The 23198-nt window shown below is 43.6% G+C and overlaps 1 protein-coding gene across 1 annotated transcript in view; it reads right to left on the bottom strand.

The window, feature by feature from the left end:
- Nucleotides 1-2282, bottom strand: part of Hs3st4 (heparan sulfate-glucosamine 3-sulfotransferase 4) — a 409001-nt gene extending 406719 nt beyond the window's left edge. Inside the window, exon 1 of the mRNA XM_036175844.1 lies at nucleotides 1511-2282. Coding sequence (XP_036031737.1) covers nucleotides 1511-2226 — 716 coding nt within the window. The 5' untranslated portion in view covers nucleotides 2227-2282. The remainder of the gene's footprint in view (nucleotides 1-1510) is intronic.
- Nucleotides 2283-23198: the final 20916 nt, after the last annotated feature.

The raw sequence follows: 23198 nt of genomic DNA, 5'->3' as shown, positions 1-23198 counted from the left end.
AGAGGGAGCCCACGGTTCCCCTCTGTACCTAAAGCCACCCCACAGAAGAAATCAGGACATGCCTGCAGCTAGCCAGTGATGCCTGAACCCTCCCCGACATCTTCCCCAGTCTTTATTTTCCTGTTGTTGCATTAATCATCCTAACACCTTTTTAATTATAATCACAAACTGGAAGCCATGGCTTGTGATGTTATAAATACGGATTTTTCCAGTTAAATTAGGCACTTGCTGTTTTATGTTTTGATAGGAAGGGACTGTTTGAAGCCTCCTAAAATATCCCAATTAGTTCTTGCTGTTGAAACAGACAAGACATTAACAGACACAGTCCCTGTCTCAGTGCGATGTGCTGGAATGTTTATGCCTGGGTGTACTTCTACCCAGCTTTTAAAGCACAAGGCAAATTTAAAAAAAACTGGGAGAAATCAATCACAACACACATGCTTATTACATTCTCCCAAAGTTACAGGCAAAACTTTTCCCAGGCTGTAATTTAAACCCAGAAAGCACGTCTCTCTGACAGGAAGGCAACTCTGTCACAGGCCAATTGTACCTATTGGCTCTGTGGAACTGATAGCATTGCTTCAGCTGACAAAGGCTGTGTTTCTGTTTGACAGTTGCAATTAATTATTGAAATGTGATCGAGATGGGGCCACCCATCCAGATCTGTTTCCCAGAAAGATATGAAGAGGGAGGGGGGAGGGAGGGGGGACAAGAGAGAGGGGAGGCCTGCATGTTCGGCGTGTGTACCAATGGTCACAGCTGGCAAGAAGGGTAGATTATTAGCTACCTGACCTGCACTTAACTTTCTCCTGCTCCCTCCCTCCTACCAACATCTGGTGATGAGAAAGAGGTGTGTAACTCCTAGCAGAAGTAACTCCAATCTGGCTCCAAGGATGCTCAGACTAGAAAGGGCTCTGCTCGGGGCACAGACACCCTTAGGGCACCAACTGGCATCTAGAACCCTAGGTTCCTGGTGCTAAATCAGCCCAGTGTTCATTCAGCCAAGAGGGACAGAAAGTCACAGAGGTAGGAAATACCTCGCCTTTACTAGAAAGCCGAAGTGCCTACACCGTCTGGTTTTTAAACTGTTCCTTTTGCTCTGACCTTAAAACACTGAAGTTGGATTCCAGCCACGCAAATGCTTTTGAGGGCGCTTTTGATTGATTCCTGGGGATCTCAAAGCCCCGTCGTCAATTCAGCTCTTCTGTCTCATTCCTCGGCATGTTCCCAGCCCAGAAGCTCGAGCCCTGTAGCAACCTAGTCTGGGAAACACCCCGTAGGCAGCAGGCTTGAGGGCTGGGGATTCCCAGATTTTTGGAGCCTGGTAGATCCCGAGGCACCTGCTCCTCCTCTGGCCCCGAAATAAAGTGATCTTTTAGTTCGACTCCTGCCCTTTCATCCGCACCTGGACCCTGCGCACCCCGGCCACGGTTTCCACTGACCTCCCCCGGCTGCCCAGGTTATGGGTTCTCAGGACCCCTCAAGCGTCCCGCGCCCCTCAGCCTCCTACCTGTACCACTCCAGCCCCTTCTCGTAGTTCCTGTCGAAGAAGTGCGGCTCTACACCCACCGCCCGCACGTCCGGGTGGACGCGGATAGCCTCGAGCAGCGCGCGCGTCCCTCCTTTCTTGACCCCGATGATCAACGCCTGGGGCAGCTTCTTCTCCCCGTAATCAGGGGTGCTGGCGGGGCCCCGCTCCGCGCTCGCGTTGGTCGCCCTCGGGCCTGCCAGCTCCTCCGTGGTGCCGGGCTCCTGCGCCCCGCGCCCCAGCAGCGCGTCCTGTGCTGTGACCACGTCTCCTGGGGCCGGTGGACTCCGGGACCATGCGTCCCGGGCGCCGCTGCCGCTCGCCAGTCCCCAGCCGTCGGCCGCGGGAGCCGTGAAGCGCTCGGGGGGCTCGGGCGGCGGCTCGTGGCTCGCGTTGTCCGGTGGTGGCGAGGAGGCGCCGGGGCGCACGCGGGGTGGCGGCGACGGCGAAGAAGGCGGCGGGCTCGGCGGGGGCTCCGCGGGGGCTCCCGGGGGCTCCTGCAGCGCCAGCGGGAACTGCAGCGATCCCGAGCCGCCCAGCAGGCTGTAGCACAGGTAGGTGACGGACAGGGACAGGGTGCACATGAAGAGCAGCTTGCGCGCCGGCGGCCCCTTAGCGGAGGCGCCGGGCAGCGGCGGCGGCGCGGCGAGCGGCGGCGGCGGCGGCGGAGGCGGAGGCGGTGCGGGCCACCGGGCCATCACGGCTCCCGGCTCGCGGCGGCGGCGGCCCCCGGCGCTGCCCGGACATGGTTTCAGCCGCCGCCCCCGCCGCCGCCGCCGCCGCCGCCCAGCCGCCCCGGCTGCATGGAGCGACGCCGCTGCGCCCCCGGCCCTGGCTGCCGTCCCGCTGCGCCGGGGACAAGCCCGGCCGCATGGCCCCCTCCCCGCGCGGGCCCCCGCCGCCCCCCTCAACCTCAGGCCAGGAGCCCGAGGGGGGCGCCGAGCCGCAGCGGCACCTGCTCCGTGCGCAGCGTCCGGTTCTCCTCGCGCCGCCGCCGCTGCCGCTCCAGCAGCCCCGAGTTCCTTCCCCGCTGCTAACTTTCTGCCGGAGAGAGGACGGGCGCTGAGGGGCGGAGGCGTGGGGGCCGGGCGCGTGCCCGCCGCCGCCCGGGGAAGGAGGGGTGCGCCTCGCGCGTGCCTGCAGAGGGGGTGCGCGGGAGCCGAGGCATGCGCCAAGGCTGGGGCGCCCAGGAGAGCTGAGATCTTGGCCCCTACCAGCCGCCGCCAAACGCGCGCTGAGGACCCCGCCCCGCCCTGGCGCTGCGCTCCCACGGGAGTTCGAGGTGCCCGCGCGCTCGCCAGCGTTCGCCGGCGCTCGCCAGACTCTTGGAGGGAATTGGAGCCCAGGGCCGACCCGGGCGGTCGTTCACTTGGGTTGCTGCGAGCCTGGCAGTGGCTTGCCCCTAGTCTGCTCCGTTGGGATTCTGATCAAACTCAGCCTATTCCTGACCCTCTCTTCCTTCGCCCCTGTTTTCTGGAGCAGTTCTTTCCCCACCCCAACTTCCACCTCTCCAGCCCTGTCTTGAAGTTCCCAATGGGTAGAGCTTTGTCACAGACCCCCAAGGTTTCCCAGACTTTTGCTCCTGCCCCAACACCTAGTGGGAGGTGGCGATGTCCCCTACCTGGTCACCTTAACCACAGGTGCACCCACCTGTGCCCTGTGGGAGGCACTGCAGCCTAGGAGAGCTTGGGATGCCCTGAGCTGATACAGACTGGGAACCCTGTCCCTCCAAACAGCGAATAAGCAGGGGGATGTCTGCGTCTCACTTCTCTGGTTATCTTTAGGTGTCTGTGCTCTACAGAGAGATACCCACCCCTGCCCTCACAGGGAGGTATTGGAACGCTTTGGGAGACTCTAAAGTGGACTGTTTGCTGTTGCCTTTAGCTCAGGAAAGAGGGGGGTGGAAGGTAGAATTCGGAAAGAGCCCATTTAGGGAGGCATTCTGGGGGAACCCTTCTTCCTGAGTACAGGGGCTGGCTGCTAGGCACAGCTTGCTAGGTGCCCAGACTGTCAGCTTCCCAGTCTCCTGCTGGCGAGGCTGGCTTCTCCTGTTCTATTTGAGCTCATAATGGGAACAATAGTTGAAAGAAAATGTATATAATGTCTAAATATTAGCAAGATACCTAGTGCCAAAGAGAGGAAAAATGTTAATCAAATATGATGAAGAACGGGGACTTTTCCCTGGGTGAACAAAAGCTCACTGCTGCTCCCAGCTGGACATGAGTTTTCTACACCGCAGCTTTAGTTCAGATAAAGATTATTCCTTTATAATATATTTTTTATGGTACACAGGAGACTCTGAAATGTGGAGTCTGGTGCCCTGTAAATCACTCCGTGTAACTAGGGATGCTTTTTCAACCACCACACAACTACATTACTGTGATGTTAATGGGAAGGGCCAGCTGAAGCTGCCAGAAACACTGGCTTCCTCCAGCTCTCCTTCAACTCCAAGCTCAGCTTTGAGATTGTGAGCCAGGAAATCCGGGTGTCTGGCAATGGTGCTTGCCTTGGGTCAGTCTCCTTTTCCTAGCTAAGGCACTAGAATGCTGTAGCCAGGGACTTCCTGCTCTCAGGCTCTCTACCCAGGCTCTCAGCAGTCAAAACATATCAGACCTGTGGTTAGTTAAAAAACTAAAGATGTGTTCTCAGACTTGGAATTTTTTTTTATTAAATGATGTTAAAATGTAGCTCAGAAAAGGCAAGCTGATAGCAGATATCTGGCATGCAGCAGTAGAAAGATGAGAAACATTTACATCAACTCCAACAGTTGAAAACTGCAGGCCTAAAGAATCAGTGCGTTCCCTGAAAGTTGGAACACACAGCTAATGCTGACATCTCAGATCTAGAACTCAGGCCTTCAGTGAGACCCAAGCAGCTGCTGCCCCTCCAGAGGAGCCTGCAGGCTCCATTTTTCACGTGTCTGTCTGGGTTGTCCCTGCACATTTACAGTACTTATCTGGATATTGTCAGTAAGATTTCTCAGAATCCCTTCTCTTTTCTCTTTCTGATGCACAAATAGCCACACAAATAGGCGTCTCATCGGTGAAAAGCCGTGCCCAAGAAGTGATGAGGAAGAGTCATGCATTCTCCGTGCCCGTGTGTGTGTGTGTGTGTGTGTGTGTGTGTGTGTGTGTGTGTGTGTGTGTTTAGGGGTTTTGTTCTGTTTCTTAGAGAGAAGCTCTGAGCATTCCATACTAAGGTTGTTGTATGCTTCTCTCTACTATACATGAAAGGGTTCCCTGAGAACACATCCTCAAGAAACTTACAATAAAGAGATGCTCTCTATGTAGAGAGAACGCCCACTCCAAGCTGCAGTGCCCACTGGGTCTGGAGACGAAAAGTAATATTGTTTTCTGTTTCCACTGCTAACACCGGTGCTCACTCATGCCTGTCTGAGTTTTCACAGTTTTCTCCCAACGCATCTCCAGGCCTCCAAACACCTCATTTCTATTCATCCTAGGCTGCAAAAGCAAGTGGATCAATGCTTCTGAGGAATGCTTCTTGCTTCTGCTAATGCTCTTTCTGGATCTTTCCCTTCCTAATAAACTTCAGCCTCCTTCTTTTGGAAGCCCCACCCTTCATGCACCCTACAGCCCTGACAGACAGATGTGATCTCAGGACACATGCTGTTACTATGTTCTGCTTCTGCACCTTCAGATGACAGAGTCAAGACACTCCTGTAAGTTACTAGCTAATGGCTTTCAAGCAGATCATTTTTTTCATAGTTTCTATATAGTTAAATAAAGGGTGATAAGAATTACCTGAAATTCTTTTTGTAAAGGAGTAAATTTAATTAGCTAACATATGCTAAAGATACCTGGCTCTCTGCCTGACGTGTGGTGGCCAGCAATAATTACTTGGATCTAAATTTTGGCTCAGACCCTGACTGCTTCTTTTCCTATTAAAATGTTGTCCCTGCAAAATGTATATGTGTCCTTTCCTCAAACCCAGCCCACCAAGTTCACTGAAGTTTAACTTCCTAAACTGCTCAGAACAAGGCAGCTGTGGTGCCAAGCCCAGAGAGTACAAACTATCTCTGAATCACCTCAATTGTAGTTTTTTGGACATTTTAAAGAAAATTACCAGAAGGATTTTGAGGATTTGTTTATATGAAAGGAATTTTGTTTTGTTTTGTTTTGTTTTTGTTTGTTTGTTTGTTTTTGGTTTTGGAGCTGAGGGTCGAACCCAGGGCCTTGCGCTTGCTAGGCAAGCACCCTACCACTGAGGCAAATCCCCAACCCAGGAAATTTTTTGATATAAAGAAACAAGCAAAAATGGGTTTCGGGGAACTCAGCAAAACGTATAGAAGCCAATATCCACCCACCCACACTAAAAAAAATAAAATAAAAATAAATAAAAACACCACTGCCCAGCCTCATGGGAATGAGATTTCTGTATTCCTTCCAGAATGTGTGACTGTGGAATGTTCCAACTGCTGAAACACAATCTGAGCAGAAAGAAGGAAGAGGCTTGGAGAGACACTGTCATGCTGAGCAACTGTGGAAGAAAGGAACGGAGTTCCTCAAGGAAAATACAGACCCAGAGACATGCATACAACTGAGAAATAACCCTGCTTTCATTTTAGCATGAAAGACTTGGGCTTGGTTCTTAGCACAGCTCAGCCTACACTGTGACTGATGACAGTCCACATGCTAACTTTGATTTCCATTTCATTTGATCAAGTTAAGGAGAAATCTGAGTCAACATGCCTCTCTAGGCATGCTTATTGCTGCACAGTTCCCAACAGCCCAACATGGAGCTAGCCTTGATGTCCACCCACAGAAGAAGCGCTAAAGAAATCTGGTGGATGAAATTACAACATTTCCGGGAAAATGGAGGGAACTGAAGGTCACTGTGGTGAGTAAAATAAGAAAGACTGTATCACATCTCTCTTAAGCAGAATCTAGCCTGCACACATGTTTTTATACACGACATGAAAGTAAAAGGATGTTATTTGGGAAGAGGAAAGGAACCACCAAGAAGGTCACAAAAACAGAATAAAAGAACTAAATATGAACAAAGTAAGACAGATATATGAAATGTAATAATGAAAAACACCGTTTTGTACAGTGAATACACACTAATAAACATGTTGACAAAACCCCACACATAGAATTAATCCATATGTGCTGACCAGAGTGTTTTATCCATCAAGTATTAGAATTCTGTTTTATAAATTTGAATAAGTAACAAATTAGAAACTGTAGCAATTTTTTTTAAGTTTCCAAGCAATATTAGAAGAACACTTTTCTCAAATACAACAGCCAATGAAGATGCACATCTGGATAGATCTGGAGGTAAATTGAGTAGACTTTGAGGGAGAAGTTAAATGATGAACACAGGGGATAAGACATTGTTGTGCAAGAAGCAGATCAATGCTGGAATATTGATGACCAGGAACAGCAGGACCCAGCTCTGGCAAAGAACTGGGAAATCTGGAGCTGCTTTGAGCTGAAAGTATCACGTGACCAAATCTGGGGAACAGCAATCTTAATCTGAAATCTCTGCAGCTTGCCCAACAGATGATAGGTTCAACACTACATCTCAAAACAGATTAAACATGGAAATCAAGTGATTTGTACTCTGGACTGAGGAAGCTAGAAAAAAAAAAAGTGTGTTGGTTAGAGTTTTCATTGCTTGATATAAACACTATAGCCAAAAGCAACTTGGGGAGGAAAGGGTTCATTTCATCTTACAACTTATAGTCCATCATCCAGGGAAGTCAGGGCAGCAACTCAAGGCAGAAAGCAGTGCAGAAACCATGGAAGACTGTCACTTGCTGGCTTGACCTCATAGACACTCAGCCTGCTTTCTTATAGCACCCAGGACCAGCAGCCCAGGGGTAGCATCATCCCCAGTGAGCTGGGCCCTCACATATCAATCATTAAATGTGCCACAGGCTTGTCCACAGACCAGTATGGTGGGGACATTTTCTCAACTGAGGGTCCCCCTTCCAAAATGACCCTAGCTTGTGCCAGGTTCACGTAAAGACCAGCCATCACAGGAAGTGAAAAGTCAGTAAGTCATATTTGCATCCCCTTAAGGATATATTCACCTATACTTTTTCCTAGTACATGCAAATGAGAGCATTCATGTATGTTTGTTTGCTGTTCACGTATGACTATGCAGTGCACTGTCGACCTGCCCCCACACAATGAGACTATATTTGGAGACAGGGTCTTTGGAAACAAATAGGCAGGCTGCTAACACTATAGGACTGTGTTCCTATGGTGGGCTTATAGGATATCCTCTCTCTGTGTCTCTGTGTCTCTGTCTCTTCCTGTCTGTCTCTGTCCTCTCTGTCTCTGTCTCTCTGTCTCTGTCTGTCTGTCTCTGTCTGTCTGTATCTCTCTCTCTCTCTCTCTCTCTCTCTCTCTCTCTCTCTCTCTCACACACACACACACACACACACACACACACACAGAATTTTCCTTGTGAATGCACCACAAGAAGGTGGCTGTCTACAGGCCAGGCAGAGAGTTTTCACTTAAACCCAGTCCTGCTGGCACCCTGATCTCAGACTTCTCATCTCTCCAGCTGTTGGTGGAGTCTCACACAGTCAACTGAGTTTTGCATGGCAGGCCAGACAAGCTGAGACAGTCATCCTTCATGCCTTGTATGTTTTACTCATTTGATTTGTTTATTTACTTGCTTACTTGAGATAGAGTCCCACTATCCCAGCTCAGGCTAATCCTCCCACCCCAGCCCTCGGAGGCTGGGATTACAGGTGTGTGCACCACTGTGCTCAGCTGCTATTTTGCATTTTTATATGTTTACTGTTCCCTTGTCGCCATTTCTTATTGATTCATAAAAGCTTCTTATTTATTAGGGCCATCAGGGCCCTGTCACTCCATCGTGTTTCTTCCAGTTATTAAGTTCCTAGCTTTCTAGCTTTCAGTGTCTTTGATGCCCCACCTCCTTCGCCTTTGCATGGTCAGTCTCTCGGTCACGAATTCCCCCAAGTATGTAAAAGTATTCACTTGTAATTTTTCAGGTACATTTTTTTCTTTATTTTTCTATGCACAACTGTGTAAAACATTTACACAGATTAATTTTGGTTTTCAGCTTTACACAGTCATCTAACTGTCCCGCCTCTGTTTTCCTAGCGCTAATTATTACTCAACAGCTTGACAACCCAACACTGTACAACGAAACTATAATATTGCAATCCTCTGATCCAGAATACAGAAAACACCCCAACTCGTGCAAATTTTCTCTTGTACTGGACTCATGCAATTATATTGATATAAATGCTGTGCAAACCTTTATCTGGATCTGTGTGCAATTTTATCAAAGGTTCTTACTGCTCTTTCTCTTCAGTCTTTCCCTCCTTCTTTCAACTGTCATTTTTGGCTAATACATTCTGGACCCTGGATGAGATTAGAGACTAAATTAATGAAACACATGGCACGTTTCTTGGTTTGTTTTGTTTAGGTTTATTTTTCTTCCTTTCTTTCTTTCTTCCTTCCTTCCTTCCTTCCTTCCTTCCTTTCTTCCTTCCTTTCTTTCTTCCTTTCTTTGGTTTTTGTTTTTGTTTTGTTTTTCAGAAGCCATTAAGAAAGTTTCATAAAGTGAGCCAGATACTAAAGAGGAATGAAAGGAAAGCCAGGAAGCTGTAAAAGCCCGTGGCAGGTGCTCTGAACCCTAGTGCTTGCTGGAGAAAGCCTCAGAGACGGTTCAGTTCTATATAAAAGAAAAATTGAATTGAGCTGGGTCAAATGGGTTATTCTTAGTATGTCCAATGTTGTAGCAAGAATCTTAAAGGTTCTTATTAATAAAATCAAACCCGAGGCCAGTTATTGGGGTGAATGCTGGAAGATCAGAGAAGCAGAACAAGCCACGGCTATCTCACCTTGCTAGTTCCTCAGGTGATCCTGTTTCCTCAGGCTGGAAGCTTCTGAGTCCTCCTCCACATGAATCTCAGCTGAACTGTGTTGCTCCAAAGCCTGAACGCTTAACCAACCAAATGCTTAACTAACTACATGCTTTACTCCTCCTTTAGTTCCTGGTCCTCATGCCTTATATTCCTTTCTCTTTCTGCCTCCACTCCCTGGGATTAAAGGCTGGGTTTCTGGGATTAAAGGCATGGGTCACCATACTTAGCTGTTTCTAAAGTGGCCTTGAACTCAGAGATCCACCTGGCTCTGCCTCCCAAGTGCTGGGATTAAAGGTGTGTGCTACGACCGCCCAGCTTCTGTTATGGCTTGCTCTGACCCATTTTCTAGCCACCATTTTTGGCTTTGTTCTAGTGGCTGTCTGTTCTCTGACCCCAGATATGTTTATTTCGGGGAACACACAATATTTCAGGGAACACAATACCCACCACACAATGTCTCACCCACTTCACCACAAGCTCACTAGGCAACTTAAGTTGGAAGTAGTTTTATAAAATGAAAAGGGATAGTTTCTCAAAATGTACACAAATGTTGTAGTGAAATATGATGAGACATAAAAACTAGACTTTTCAAAGTCTGGGATGTTTAAAAAAAAGTGCTTCCTGTTCATGCTTCTGTTCAGCATTATAGAAGCTCTACCAGCTAATGCAGTAAGTTAGGAAAAATACTAAAGTGCATGAGTGTTAGGAAATATTAAGTCAATTAGAGTTGCTGTCTTAGGGTTTCTATGGCTGTCATAAAACACCACAACCAAAAGCAAGTTGGGGAGGAAAGGGTTTACTTCATCTTACAGCTTGTAGTCCATCATGAAAGGAAGTCAAGGCAGGAACCTAGAGGAAAGAACTAAAGCAGGCCATGAAAGGGTGCTGCTTACTGGCTTGCTCCTTATGGCTTGCTCAGCCTGCTTTCTTATAAACCCAGGACCACCAACCCAGGGGTGGTACTGCCCACAGTGGGGTACCCCCCCCCTCACTGCCACATCAATCACTAACTAAGAAAATACCACACAGGCTCACCCACAGGCCAATCTGGTGAGGGTATTTTCTCAACTGAGGTTCTCTCTTTTCAAATGACTCCAACTTGTGTCAAGTTGACTTGAGAATTAGCCAGCACAATTGAGCCCCTGTCAAGCTGACACACAAGCGCAGCACTAATCATCTATAGCCATTTCTTTCTTCTCACCTCCACGATCTCATATTAATATCTCGTCCCAATATAAAACATTCCAAGTTTTTAAAAGTTCCACAGTTTTAAGAAATCAAATATTTTGAAAGCTTGGTCTCTTTAAAATATCCAGACTCTTTAGAAGTCAAACACCTCTCTAAATTTAGAAGAGAGGGAGGAAAGACGGTAGGAGTCAGAGGAGATGGAGGACACCAGGAGAACATGGTCAGCTGAATGACTCAGCCAAGCAGGGCTCACATGGGCTCGCAGAAACTGAAACAGCAAGTGCAGGACCTGCATGGGCCTGCACCAGGTCCTCTGTGTATATGTCATGGCCACTAGTTAGCTTGATGTTGTTGTGAGACCCCTAACAGTGGCAGCAGGTATATGCCTCTGACTCTCTTGCCTGCTCTTGGGACTCTATCCCTTCTATTGGCCTGCTTTATCCAGCCTCAATAAGAGGGCTTTCGCCTTGCCTTGTTCAGTCCTGTTTGGCTGTTGTCTCTTGGAGGCCAGCTCTTTTTCTGAAGAGGAAATGGAAAGGGAGTGGATTTGGGGGAGAGAGGAAGTTGGGGAGCAACTAGGAGGAGTGGAGGGAGGGGAAACAAGTTGGGATGTATTGCATGAGAGAAGAATCTGTTTTCCAAGAAAAAAAAAATGAAGCATCTCTAAAATATCAAGGTCTCTTAAGTATGGATGCCTATAAAACTAAAAATATGTTCAATACTTTTTTATTCCAAGAGATAAGAACCAAGGCACAGCCAGGCGGTGGTGGCACACACCCGTAATCCCAGCACTCGGGAGGCAGAGGCAGGCAGATCTCTGTGAGTTCGAGGCTAGCCTGCTCTACCAAGTGAGTTCCAGGAAAAGGCACAAAGCTACACAGAGAAACTCTGTCTCAAAAAACAAACAAACAAACAAACAAACAAAAAAGAACCAAGGAACAACCACCATCAAATAACAGCAAAACCAAAGTCCAACAGGGTGAAAAGTTCAGTGCTTGACATCTGGGGCCCACTCACAATCCTCTGGGCTCCCAAGGGCCTTGACAGTGTCACTTTTCCATCTCTCACATCCATGCCACACACAGTTTGTCTCCTAGGCTCAGATTGGCTCTTCTCCATGATGGCAGCTGTCCATGTTGGCCATCCCCTGGTCCTGACATCTCCAAAATGCTAGAGTTTCTACTGCAACTAGGTCTCACTTTAACCAATATCCTCTCCTGGCTCTCTTCAAGAACTCTGAACCCTGACACATAGTACCGAGCTTTAACCCTTTCGATTCTGAAGCTTCGACAGCAGCTGAGGCATCTTACCCATGGCCTCTCACAGTGCCCAGCCTCAGCTTTGTCCAGACTCCTTCATGCCTTCAAAGCCAACTCAACCTGGAGAACTCTTACACATCATCAAGTTCGACTGTCAATAGGAGGTACATGCTTGCCACATCTGGACCACGGCCTCTGTAGACCCAGAGGAAACACTTTCCAGACTATTTATCCTTGATGATGCTAGTCTCTTCTTAATCACAGCTGATTCTTCAGCCCCGGCTGACCAGTATCAATTTTCCCAGCAAAGCAAAGGTTTCACTTTAGTGATTCTTAATTCTAATCATCACATAAATGGCCCTGATAGAATCTTTGCTTCCCTTTGAGACATCACAAGCCAGGCCTCTGTTGAGTGCTTTGGTCTTAGCATTATCCTTCAAGTTCCCACAGTAGCTCACCAAGCTTTGAACACTCAATGGCTTTTCTAGCCCAAAGTTCTAGAGTCCTTCCATAATGCTCCCCAAACCACACAGTCAGGTCTACGACAGCAATACCTCACAATGTGGTACCAATTTCTGTCTTAGTTAGGGTTTCTGTTGCTGTGGTTATGACACCTTGACCAAAAGCAGCTTGGGGAGGAAAGGGTTTGTTTCAGTGTATAGTTTATGAGCCCTGACAACTCCATCATCTCAGACTTTTAGCCTCCCAAAATTGTGAACAAATAAATAAAATATATGTTGCTTAAGCCACCCAGCATCCAGTGTATTATTATAGTGACATTACAAAACTCTTACATTTTTAAAAAGTATGGCAAAATGTAATAGCAGTCTACACTGGGAACGGAGACCACAAACAATTTTGCATGTTTAAAGTATCAGGATGTTAGCTACAAAAATAACACGCAGATCCCCAAAAAAAGGATGAACATATGCAAAGGGGAATTATCTTTGATAACCTTATAGGCCATTTGTTCACCTCTAGGGGTCAACAATTCAGAACCTTCCACCCTGTGAATCTGTCACCTTTAGAGTTTTATCATTGCTGAAACCAATTTGCGCAGGGGAAGAGCATCACAGAAAAGATGGTGCAGGCATCCGGTGGCTCCCACCTAAGAGTCTGCATATCGCTTCTGGTCCTGCTCCACTCTCTGCAGCATCCCAATGTCCCACCTTCCCACTGGTGGCTGAACAGGCTGGCACAGCTGTGCACCAAGGACCAGGAAGCCCCTGGGTTTGCATAAACAGCTCTCCCCTGAGCTGTGACTACAGATTTCAAGCAGAGAAATAGTACTAGCTCATCCCCTGTTTGTCAAGCCTGAAAAGAATCAGGGTTGGGGGTTATAAAGAGATCCATGAAGAAGGTGCACCCAGCAGCTTTGGAGACTGGCAGGACAGTTTCATCATCTACAGTGCACAGGTGAAGGTACAGGAGTGCTCATGATGTAGCTCTGGTCCAAACCCAAATGTCTGAGAACCAAGTGAGCTGATGTTGCAGTTCCAATATGAAAGCAGGGAAAATCTCTCTCCATGGGGTGCGGGTCAACCTCTCCACTTCTCTCAGGTGTCCAGTAGACAGGAGGGGTCTGCCCACTTTCTGCTTGCTTAGTCTACTTACTTAGTCTGCTCACATGTCAGTTTCACCCTGCAGCCATTCACACAGACCATCCAGTGTGTATCTGGGGACCACAGAGCCAAGTCAAGGAGATACATAAATTACCCATCATGTCTGTCATAGAGAAGAAACTCAGATTAGTGAAAACAGGTTCATTTAAGTTACGAGAGCTAGTTGGGGGAAAAAAGCCTAAGCTAAAGCCAAGATTAGGCCATCCTGATGAGAAAGCACTGCTACATTTGGAGCCCAACATGGAGTTTTAACCCATGACCCTGAGATTAAGAGTCATATGCTCTACTGACTGAGCTTCCTGGACAATTAATTAATTTTTTTAAAAAGCCAGGTCCAGGACAAGAAAACCTCTAAAGAGGTTACAGAGTGCTTTAAAATGTGCTTAAGTGCTAAAGATAACACAGTAAAATTTTTAAAGAAAGAGTGAAATAACCTTTAAGAAAAAGAATAAGCCACATGAAGACAGGAAATACACAGGGCTGTATTTTGCTTTGTTGACTTTAAAATTTTGTAATGCTGATAAGCAAAGGGCAAATGCTGCTGAGAGAAACTGGACTGTAGAGAAAAACTACTAAATTAAACCAACCTATATATATATTAAGAATATCTTAACTTCAGAATGGAAGTCAGGAAATATGCTGCATTGGGGGAGAGGTTATACCTTTGTTTCCACAGGAAACAAAAGACTATGGATTTCTTCAAAATTAATAAAGATCAGATTTGATTGGGGGAGATCTGAAAATCTTTGCTACAAACATGAAGGAAGAAGCCAAGAAAAACTACAAGACAGGTAGCATATAAGATGATCGCTTGACATGGGAACAGCTCTGAGACTGGATGAGACATGATAAATCTTGTTGGATAGAGTCCTCATGACAGTTTAATTATACAGTCCAAACAGATTTATAAAGTTGACAGATGCCTTTTATCTGCTCAAACATAGAACAAAAAAAAATTCATCTTTAGTTGATGTGTACATATGCACATTCCATACTTGGGTTAATACAGATATGTATATTACCTTTAAAAGTGTGTGGTTTTAGAACAAAAGGATCAGACATCAATAAAGACTAGCCCAGGTGATCCACCCTTTCAGAATGCCTCTGTTGCAGTTTCCTCAAAATTCTATATCCAGAACAACTTCAAAGCTGAGAGCTGAGATGATCCAGCCTCACTGACAACTACAGCCAGGACTTCAGATAAGCTCTACACTTTCCCATCACACACACAAAAATAATAAAGCTAGCTCTCCCAAGATTTGACCACTGTCCCAATTTTTTCAGGGTCCCCTAAATATACTATTGCCCCCAGATAGCAGGAAGGAATTTCAGGAACATGATGGCCACATGTGAGTGGGGTGGGTAGTTTTTGGTCCTTCAGTGGGCTATAGATGTTTGTCATCATTTATGGGGGTTTGGGTTCAAATTGGTACTGGTCATGATAAGGGAGGCTACTAAGCAAGGGAGGTTGGATTTAAGGATCTCTTTCTGAAAAGAAAAAGGGAGGATATAGGAATGATAGGATAAAAGGGCAGACTATTAAATCTACCTTTAAACTAAAAAGTACTTATTAATCTCAAATATTTTACATTGGTATGGATATGGATTTCTGTATATTGATACAAATTTAAGATTATTTTTGTTACAACATTATATATATATATATATATATATATATATATATATATATATATATATATATATATACTACTCTTGTTTGAGGTATTGTGCCTATGCAGCTCATTTATAAATGCAATGTAAAGTTCTAGTCTTTGAAAGCTATTATTACAAACTGTTTAGGATCATTAAGAAATACAGGTTAGTAGTTAGTCATCTATAACAGTCAAACTGATAAGCATGTTAGTTATGTTTTCAAGGTTAAACAGATATATTTTAGATAGATCAGTGTTCTTCACTTCAGAGATCTACAGAATATTGCATTTAAGATGTTTTAATAACATAAGGCTTTTCATGAGAAGGAGACAGGTCTGCTCCTGGCAGCACCATTCTACTTCAGAGAAGATGATAGGCATTGAAGAAACTCCATGTGGAGTTTGCTTTCGATGTGTCAAAGCTAGCCACTGGGCAAGGGGCTGCCCTTGCCTCAAATGCTGACAGAATGCTGTCCAAACTGGACAAGCAGGACACAAAAGAAGGCAACTACTGAACTTTTCCAAGACAAGGTAGGATAGTCCTTCAAAATTCCTGTTTCACAGGAAAGTCTGTCAGATATTTCTAGGCCTGTAGATAGATGATGAATGTGTTATGAGAATTTGTTCCATTAAACCAATGACCTTTGGGATATCTGGCCGAATGGGCATGGCCCTTCTTGAATATATATATATATATATAGTAAAAACTGAGGAAGGGACACACTTGTTCTCCCTTGGGTGGTCAGAGACTAGACAGTTGGTTCCCTTCACCCCTGGGCAGAATGGAGGACAATGACAGCTGTTTGCTTTGTTCTGTATCCATGAGTGTATTAGCCTCATTTTATATCTTAATAAATTCTTAATATCCTTTAACAGACTCCTGTGGATTCACAAAACATGAATGCCCCAACATTACAGAGGAACTTTGGATGACTGTTCAAGCAGCCAGCTGACCCTGTCATTTCTATAGTTTTAGAGTTGTTTGCTCTCTACATCCTATTTACTCAGGTAAAATTTATCCTTCTTGGGTCTCTGATGAAGATGAAGAATAGATAGTTATAGTTACAGTATTCCTTGTACCAATTTCAGAAAAGAAACTCACAAAAAGGTGTAAAATATATAAGGTTGAGAGACATACAAGCTTAAGTTGTTTATCTAGGAAAATGTTTTGATGTCTAAAAAGATAGTTTTAGGTTGGTATTACAAGTCAGTACAGAAAGTGAATTTGGTACAAAACTTTGGCATCACCAAGATAGGATAGATAATGAAGGGTTTTCTCTGAATTTGCCAAATGCAAATGGACTGGACATTGTGAATTTAATTCTTACTTGATAATTGTTCTTATTGTATATAGTTTTATTCTGTTAGAGTTAAAACCTTTCCTTTTTATTTAGAAAAAAAGGGGGAAATGTTGTGGAATATTTATTTACACTGTGTGAAAATGTATCACTGTGACTGGTTTAATAAAGAGCTGAATGGTCAATATCTAGGTAGAAGAGACTACCCAGGACTTCTGAGCAAAGAGAAGAACTCAGAAGATTAGAATCTAGATGAAGGAGATGCCAGCAAGACACTGAAGAAAGCCCAACATTCAGTACAGAGGGGAGGTAACCAAGCTGTGTGGTAGAATGTAGATTAATTTTTTTAAAAAAGGTTAATTTAAGTTATAAGAGCTAGTTGGGAAAAAGCCTAAGATAAGACCAAACTTTCATAACTAATAATAAATCTCCATGTCATTTTTTGCAACCTGGCAATTCTGATGAGAAAGAACTAGTACAGATAAGCTCTTTCCTAGCTGGCCTCAACCTCAAGATTAGCCATTTTGTCTCAGCCTCCCCAGTGCTAGGATAAGCATGCACTTCCAAGCTCTCTCAGTCACTTATTCCTAAGGCATTCCTCATTCAACTCCTTAAGCTATTCATTGAGGCCTTTCATGTCCTCTACACTTGAGCTGTTTTAATTTGATATCATATGTGGTACATATTCTAAGACTCCAATTAAATAGTATGCCTTTACATAAAACAAGAGACTATTGTTTTTCTGGGCCCAGGGAATTTTTCAACCATGATTTGATCAACACAAGCAAACAAATAAACCAGAAACATTTTCATAAGGAAATAAACATGTTCAGAAATGTAATTCTGTCTGCCAGTAAATACCACAATTATAAGATATCTTCCTTTTTTATTATTTTTGTTTTTGTAATTACAAAATAAAATATGAATACATATTCTTAAGTTAAACAAAAAATAAATCCAAGATTACAGATGTAATTGGAGGCTTCTCTATTAACAAATATTGAGTTTACAAATTCTCAGAGATATAATGAAAGCTACTCTTCAAATTAAAATTACATCAGGTCTGCTGCTGACACATAAAGTGGCCATATTTGCCTGGTGCTTTGTGCTGCTGCTCATGTTACTGGGATTTTAAGGCACACTCTCTGGCTCTTAACTCCAACAGGCTAGGTCTGTCCCCTGTACCCTAAATAAAGAGACAAATAATGGGACAGACACACAGAGGATGTATTCAGTTTGCCAACATGAGCAAGAGGAACTATGGAAGGGTCCAGTATCCCCAAGTCTGTCTTCAAGTTTAAACAGTGGACAAGAGGCGTACATGACTCAGCAGTCCTGGTCAGGAAGTTGTCTTCCCCATCTTCTAGCCATCGTTGCCTCAACTCTGGTCCTACGAGGCTGTCCACTAGGGTGTTGATCTGGTAAGTTCTTACATTGCTGGAGGTGCATCCTCATCCTCACGGGTGCAGTCCCCATCTAAGTCTGGAGTCTGTTCTAGTAGGTTTTGCCCCTCCTACAACTGAGGAGACTAAAAGAAAAAAAAAAATGACTAAGGACAACACCATATCTCTGTGCCCACAGCTGAAGTCCAGATACGAAATAAAAGTAGAGACACCAGGTTTCACCCTGCTTTTACTTACCTCATGGGCCTGTGTGGGGAGTCAATGCATTTTTTTTTCTAGCAATACAGTATCCAAGTGCCTGTTTCTTTGTATCTGTGGTGTATCCACCACCATTCTTGCGAAGAGTGTTTAGACACACTATGAAAGATATTGACACCATTCTACAGGCTGTAAGCAAAAACAGTAAGAATACTAAAAACATCACTAAGACAGGACACCTGGGATGGAAGTTGAAAAGACATCAGCAGGGCGAGTTACAGAGACGAAAGTGAGAATGCAGAGCCAGGCATTGCTCCCTTTGAACTACTGGAGAGTGGGAATGGTTTGAAGAATGGATCAGATGAGAAGACAGTAATGGTGCCCATGAAATAAACCATATCCATCACAAAGTTGGGAGAAATTATTTGACTAAGTGAGAAGAATGAAAAATGGAATCAGTGGCAATAGGATTAACATGAAAGTCAGATTCTCCATGGCCCAGCGTTAGCTGACAGTGTGAGGAGGGATGAGGCTATAGACACCCTGGACCCCAGTCCCCAGGATCAATCCTACCAGAGTCTCAGACACCCCTTAACCACCATCTCCTCGATGCAGATGGCAAACCAGCACAGATCAACTGCAAACTACTACTGAATAACACCGGACACTAGCAAAGGTCTTTCGTCTGTAGACAAATAGACTCCTTAACAGGTCTAAAGAAGACAGAATTCATCCACTTGGAAAAAATAAATCTGCAGGAAAGTGTATGAATAAGGAAAAGAATATGCCTGCTTTTCAGACCTCAGAGAGATGGGTTCACAGTTCAGTTCTGCTCAGTAGAAATGCAGCAGGGACTAAGGGTTTAAATCTGTCTCAACTACTTGGAACCTAAAAACATAAGGGCTTCCAAACATCTTTTTAAAAGTTAACTTGCTCTTATATGTAAGCTCCTCCTCAGAGGCTCTAATTAACAGTTTGTTCCCACCACCACATTTTTTCTATTATAAATAAAACTGGATTGTACAATAAATATAATTATTTACTAATTTTTAAAGGAATAATAAGAGACATTTCCTACCAATTCACCAAAGGAAAGGCAGTCTCTGGTGGTTTAGCTGTGTTTGTGAAATGTACTGAACTGGTAGTGAACTGATTAACAGGCAGAGAGACACTTAAGGATGAGCTGGGTGGTTGCTCACTCCATTTTCTTTGTTCTTCTGAAGACATTTGTATGTGTGGTCAGTTGATTAAATGGTTGTTTTGTGTGTAGAAAACTTCTGGACCTAATAATGCAAAGCCTTCTAGTTATCCAGTTATTATAATTTCTAGTGTAAAAATCTAGCTTAAAATTTTTAATCTGATGGTTTTAGGGAAGACATCCTGGTAACACCACCTGATTATTCTTCCTCACTGTTTAGACTCTATTCTTGAACAGATGATTTATGCATTTATCTTTGCAAATCTAACCACTGTATGCCAGCTCTCCAGGTTCATGCCTTCTTCTTAGAGGTTATAGGTGATAACTTACTCTGAGTTATTCACCTGCCCTAGGAAACTGTTCCCACAGTGTAAAGGGTTTGAATCCTTTCACTCAGGTGGAAGAAAGTTCAAGAATGTACAGTCATAAAGTTGGTTTTATTTGCCCCTAGCTATTGCCGCCCCAGAGGCCCAACAGCAGCCTCGCCCCTTCACCAAAACAACCACCCCTGCAGCACCAATGACCAACAGAGCCATACCCCAACTCTGTACTGATTGGGAATAGGTAAGGCCAAATCTCCAGACTTGACAGCCCAGTTCTCTAATCCCCATGTCCCAGGGGCACATTCAGTGTCCCTCCCCCAGCCAATGCAGCCCCAGAGACCAAGCAGCAGCCTCCTCCTACCAACCATCCCCTGCAGCAACAGTAACCAGAAGAGCAACCACAGGAGCCAGAGGCCCCACCTGCACCAATTGGAAGAAGAGTGACCTGGAGCCCCACCTGTTCAGATTAAAAGAACAGATGGGTAGAGGCAGTGTAAGAACACATTAAACAACATAAAGAGCAATATGATACCATCAAAACCTAGTGATCCTACAACCACAAGACCTAAACATCCCAAAGTAGATGACCCAGAAGAAAATGACCTTAACAATTTTATGAAGATGATAGAAGACCTAAAAGAGGAAATAAAAAATTCCCTTAAAGAAATGGAGAAAAACACAAACAAAAAAATTGGAAGAAATCAAGAAAAGTATTCAAGAAAGTAAAGAAACCCAAGAAGAAAAAAAAAAACAATCAAACAAGTGAAAGAAACAGTTCAAGACCTGAAAACAGAAATAGAGGCAATAAAAAAAACACATACTGAGGGAATTCAGGAAGAGGAAAATCTGAGTAAAGGAACAGAAACTATAGATGCAAGCATAACCAACAGAATACAAGAGATGGAAGAGAGAATCTCAGATGCTGAGAATACGACAGAAGAAATAGATTCATTAGTCAAAAAAATGTTAAATCCAGCAAATTTTTAAAACAAAATATCCAGGAAATCTGGGACACCATGAAAAGACCAAAGCTAAGAATAATAGGGATAGAAGAAGGAGAATTCCAGCTCAAAGGCACAGAAAATATATTCAACAAAATTATAGAGGAAAACTTTCCCAATCTAAAGAAGGACATGCCTATGAAGGTACAAGAAGCCTACAAAACACCAAATAGACTGGACCACAAAAAAAAGTCCCCTCACCACATAATAGTCAAAGCACTAAACATACAGAATAAAGAAAGAATATTAAGAGCAGCAAAGGAAAAAGGTCAAGTAACATATAAAGGCAGACCTATCAGAATTATACCTGACTTCTCGATGGAAACTCTGAAAGCCAGAAGGTCCTGGACAGATGTTCTGCAGATACTAAGAGACTGCAGATGTCAACCCAGACTGCTATACCCAGCAAAGCTTTCAATCACTGTAGATGGAGAAAACAAGATATTCCATGACAAAATCAGATTTAAAAATTAAATATTCACAAATTCAGCCCTACAGAAAGTACTAGAAGGAAAACACAAGGATGTTAGCTGCAACCACCAAAACACAGGCAATAGATAATCTCACACCAGCAAATCCCAAAGAAGGGAAACACACACACATATACCACCAAAAAATAACAGGAATTAACAACCACTGGTCATCAATATCCCTTAATATCAATGGAATCAATTCCCTATAAAAATACACAGGCTAACAGAATGGATACGAAAACAGGCTCTATTGTTCTGCTGAACACAAGAAACACACTTCAACCTCAAAAACAGACCCTACCTCACAGTAAAGGGTTGGAAAAAGACTTTCCAATCAGATGGACCTAAGAAACAAGATTGTGTAGCTATTCTAATAACTAACAAAATAAACTTCAAACTAAAATCAGTCAAAAGAGATGAAGAAGGGCATGTCATATTCATCACAGGAAAAAAGTCCATCAAGATGAAGTCTCAGTTCTGAAATTTTTGTCCCAAATACAAGGGCACCTACATTTGTAAAAGAAACATCACTAAAGCTCAAATCACACATCAAACCACACACACTAATAGTGGAAGACTTCAACACCCCTCTCTAACCACTGGAAAGGTCTTCCAGACAGAAACTTAACAGAGAAATAAGGGAACTAACAGATGTTATAACTCAAATGGACCTAACAGACATCTATAGAAATTTTACCCAAATACGAAAGAATATACATTCTTTTCAGCACCCCATGGAACCTTCTCCAAAATTGACCACATACTCGGTAGCAAAACAAATCTCAAAAAACAGATACAAAAAAATTGTAATAACCCCCTGTATCTTATTGGACCACCCTGACTTAAAGTTAGAATTCAACACAATACAAAATGCAGAAATCCTACAAACTCATGGAAACTGAATAATGCTCAACTGAATCACCAATCAGTCAAGGAAGAAATAAAAAAGAAATTAAAGACTTTCTATAATTCAACAAAAATGAATGTACAACACACCTAAACTTATGGGACACTATGAAAGCAGTGCTAAGAGGAAAGTTCACAGCACTAAATGCCTACATAAAGAAGTTGGAGAAATCTCACACTAGCAATTTAACAGCACACCTGAAAACTCTAGAACAAAAAGAAGCAAACTCACCCAGGAGGAGTGGATGAGAGGAAATAATCAAACTGAGGGATGACATTAATAAAATAGAAACAAAAAGAACGATACAAAGAATCAATGAAACAAAGAATTGGTTCTTTGAGAAAATCAACAAGATAGGCAAACCCTTATCCAAACTAACCAAAAGGCAAAGAGAATACCCAAATTAACAAAATCAGAAATGAAAAGGGGAACATAATAACAGATACTAAGGAAATCCAGAGAATCATTAGGTCATACTTCGAAAACCTGTGCTCCAGAAAATTGGAAAATGTAAAAGAAATGGACATTTTTTTTGGATAAGTACAACATATCAAAATTAGATTAAGATCAGATAAACAATTTAAATAGACCTATAACCCCTAAAGAAATAGAAGCAGTCATCAAAAGTATCCCAACCAAAAAAAGCCCAGGGCTATATGGTTTCAGCACAGAATTCTACCAAAATTTCAAAGAAGAACTAATACCAATACTTCTGAAATTGTTCTAAACAATAGAAACTGAAGGAACATTGCCAAACTCTTTTTACAAGAATATAGTTATCCTGATACCCAAACCACACAAAGACACAACTAGGAAAGAGAATTACAGACAAATCTCCCTCATGAACACTGATGCAAAAATTCTCAATAAAATACTAGCCAACTGAATGCAAGAACACATCAAAAAATCATCTACCGTGACCAAGTAGGCTTAATCCCAGAAATGCAGGGATGGTTCAACATATGAAAATCTGTCAATGTAATCCACCATATAAGCAAACTGAAAGAAAAAAAATACGTGATCATCTTATTTGATGCTGAAAAAAGCCTTTGATAAAATTCAACACCCTTTCATGATAAAGGTCTTGGAGAGATCAGGAATACAAGGAACATAAGTAAATGTAATAAAGGCAATTTGCAGCCAACATCAAAACTAAATGGGGAGAAACTCAAAGCAATTCCACTAAAACCAAGAACAAGACAAGGCTGTCTACTCTCTTCATACCTATTCAATATAATACTAGAAGTTCTAGCTAGAGCAGTAAGACAACAA

Source organism: Onychomys torridus, chromosome 1, assembly GCF_903995425.1.
Source record: "Onychomys torridus chromosome 1, mOncTor1.1, whole genome shotgun sequence".
NCBI lineage: Eukaryota > Metazoa > Chordata > Mammalia > Rodentia > Cricetidae > Onychomys > Onychomys torridus.
The sequence above is the reverse complement of the archived record's forward strand: the minus strand, read 5'-3'. Positions and strand labels throughout refer to the sequence as shown.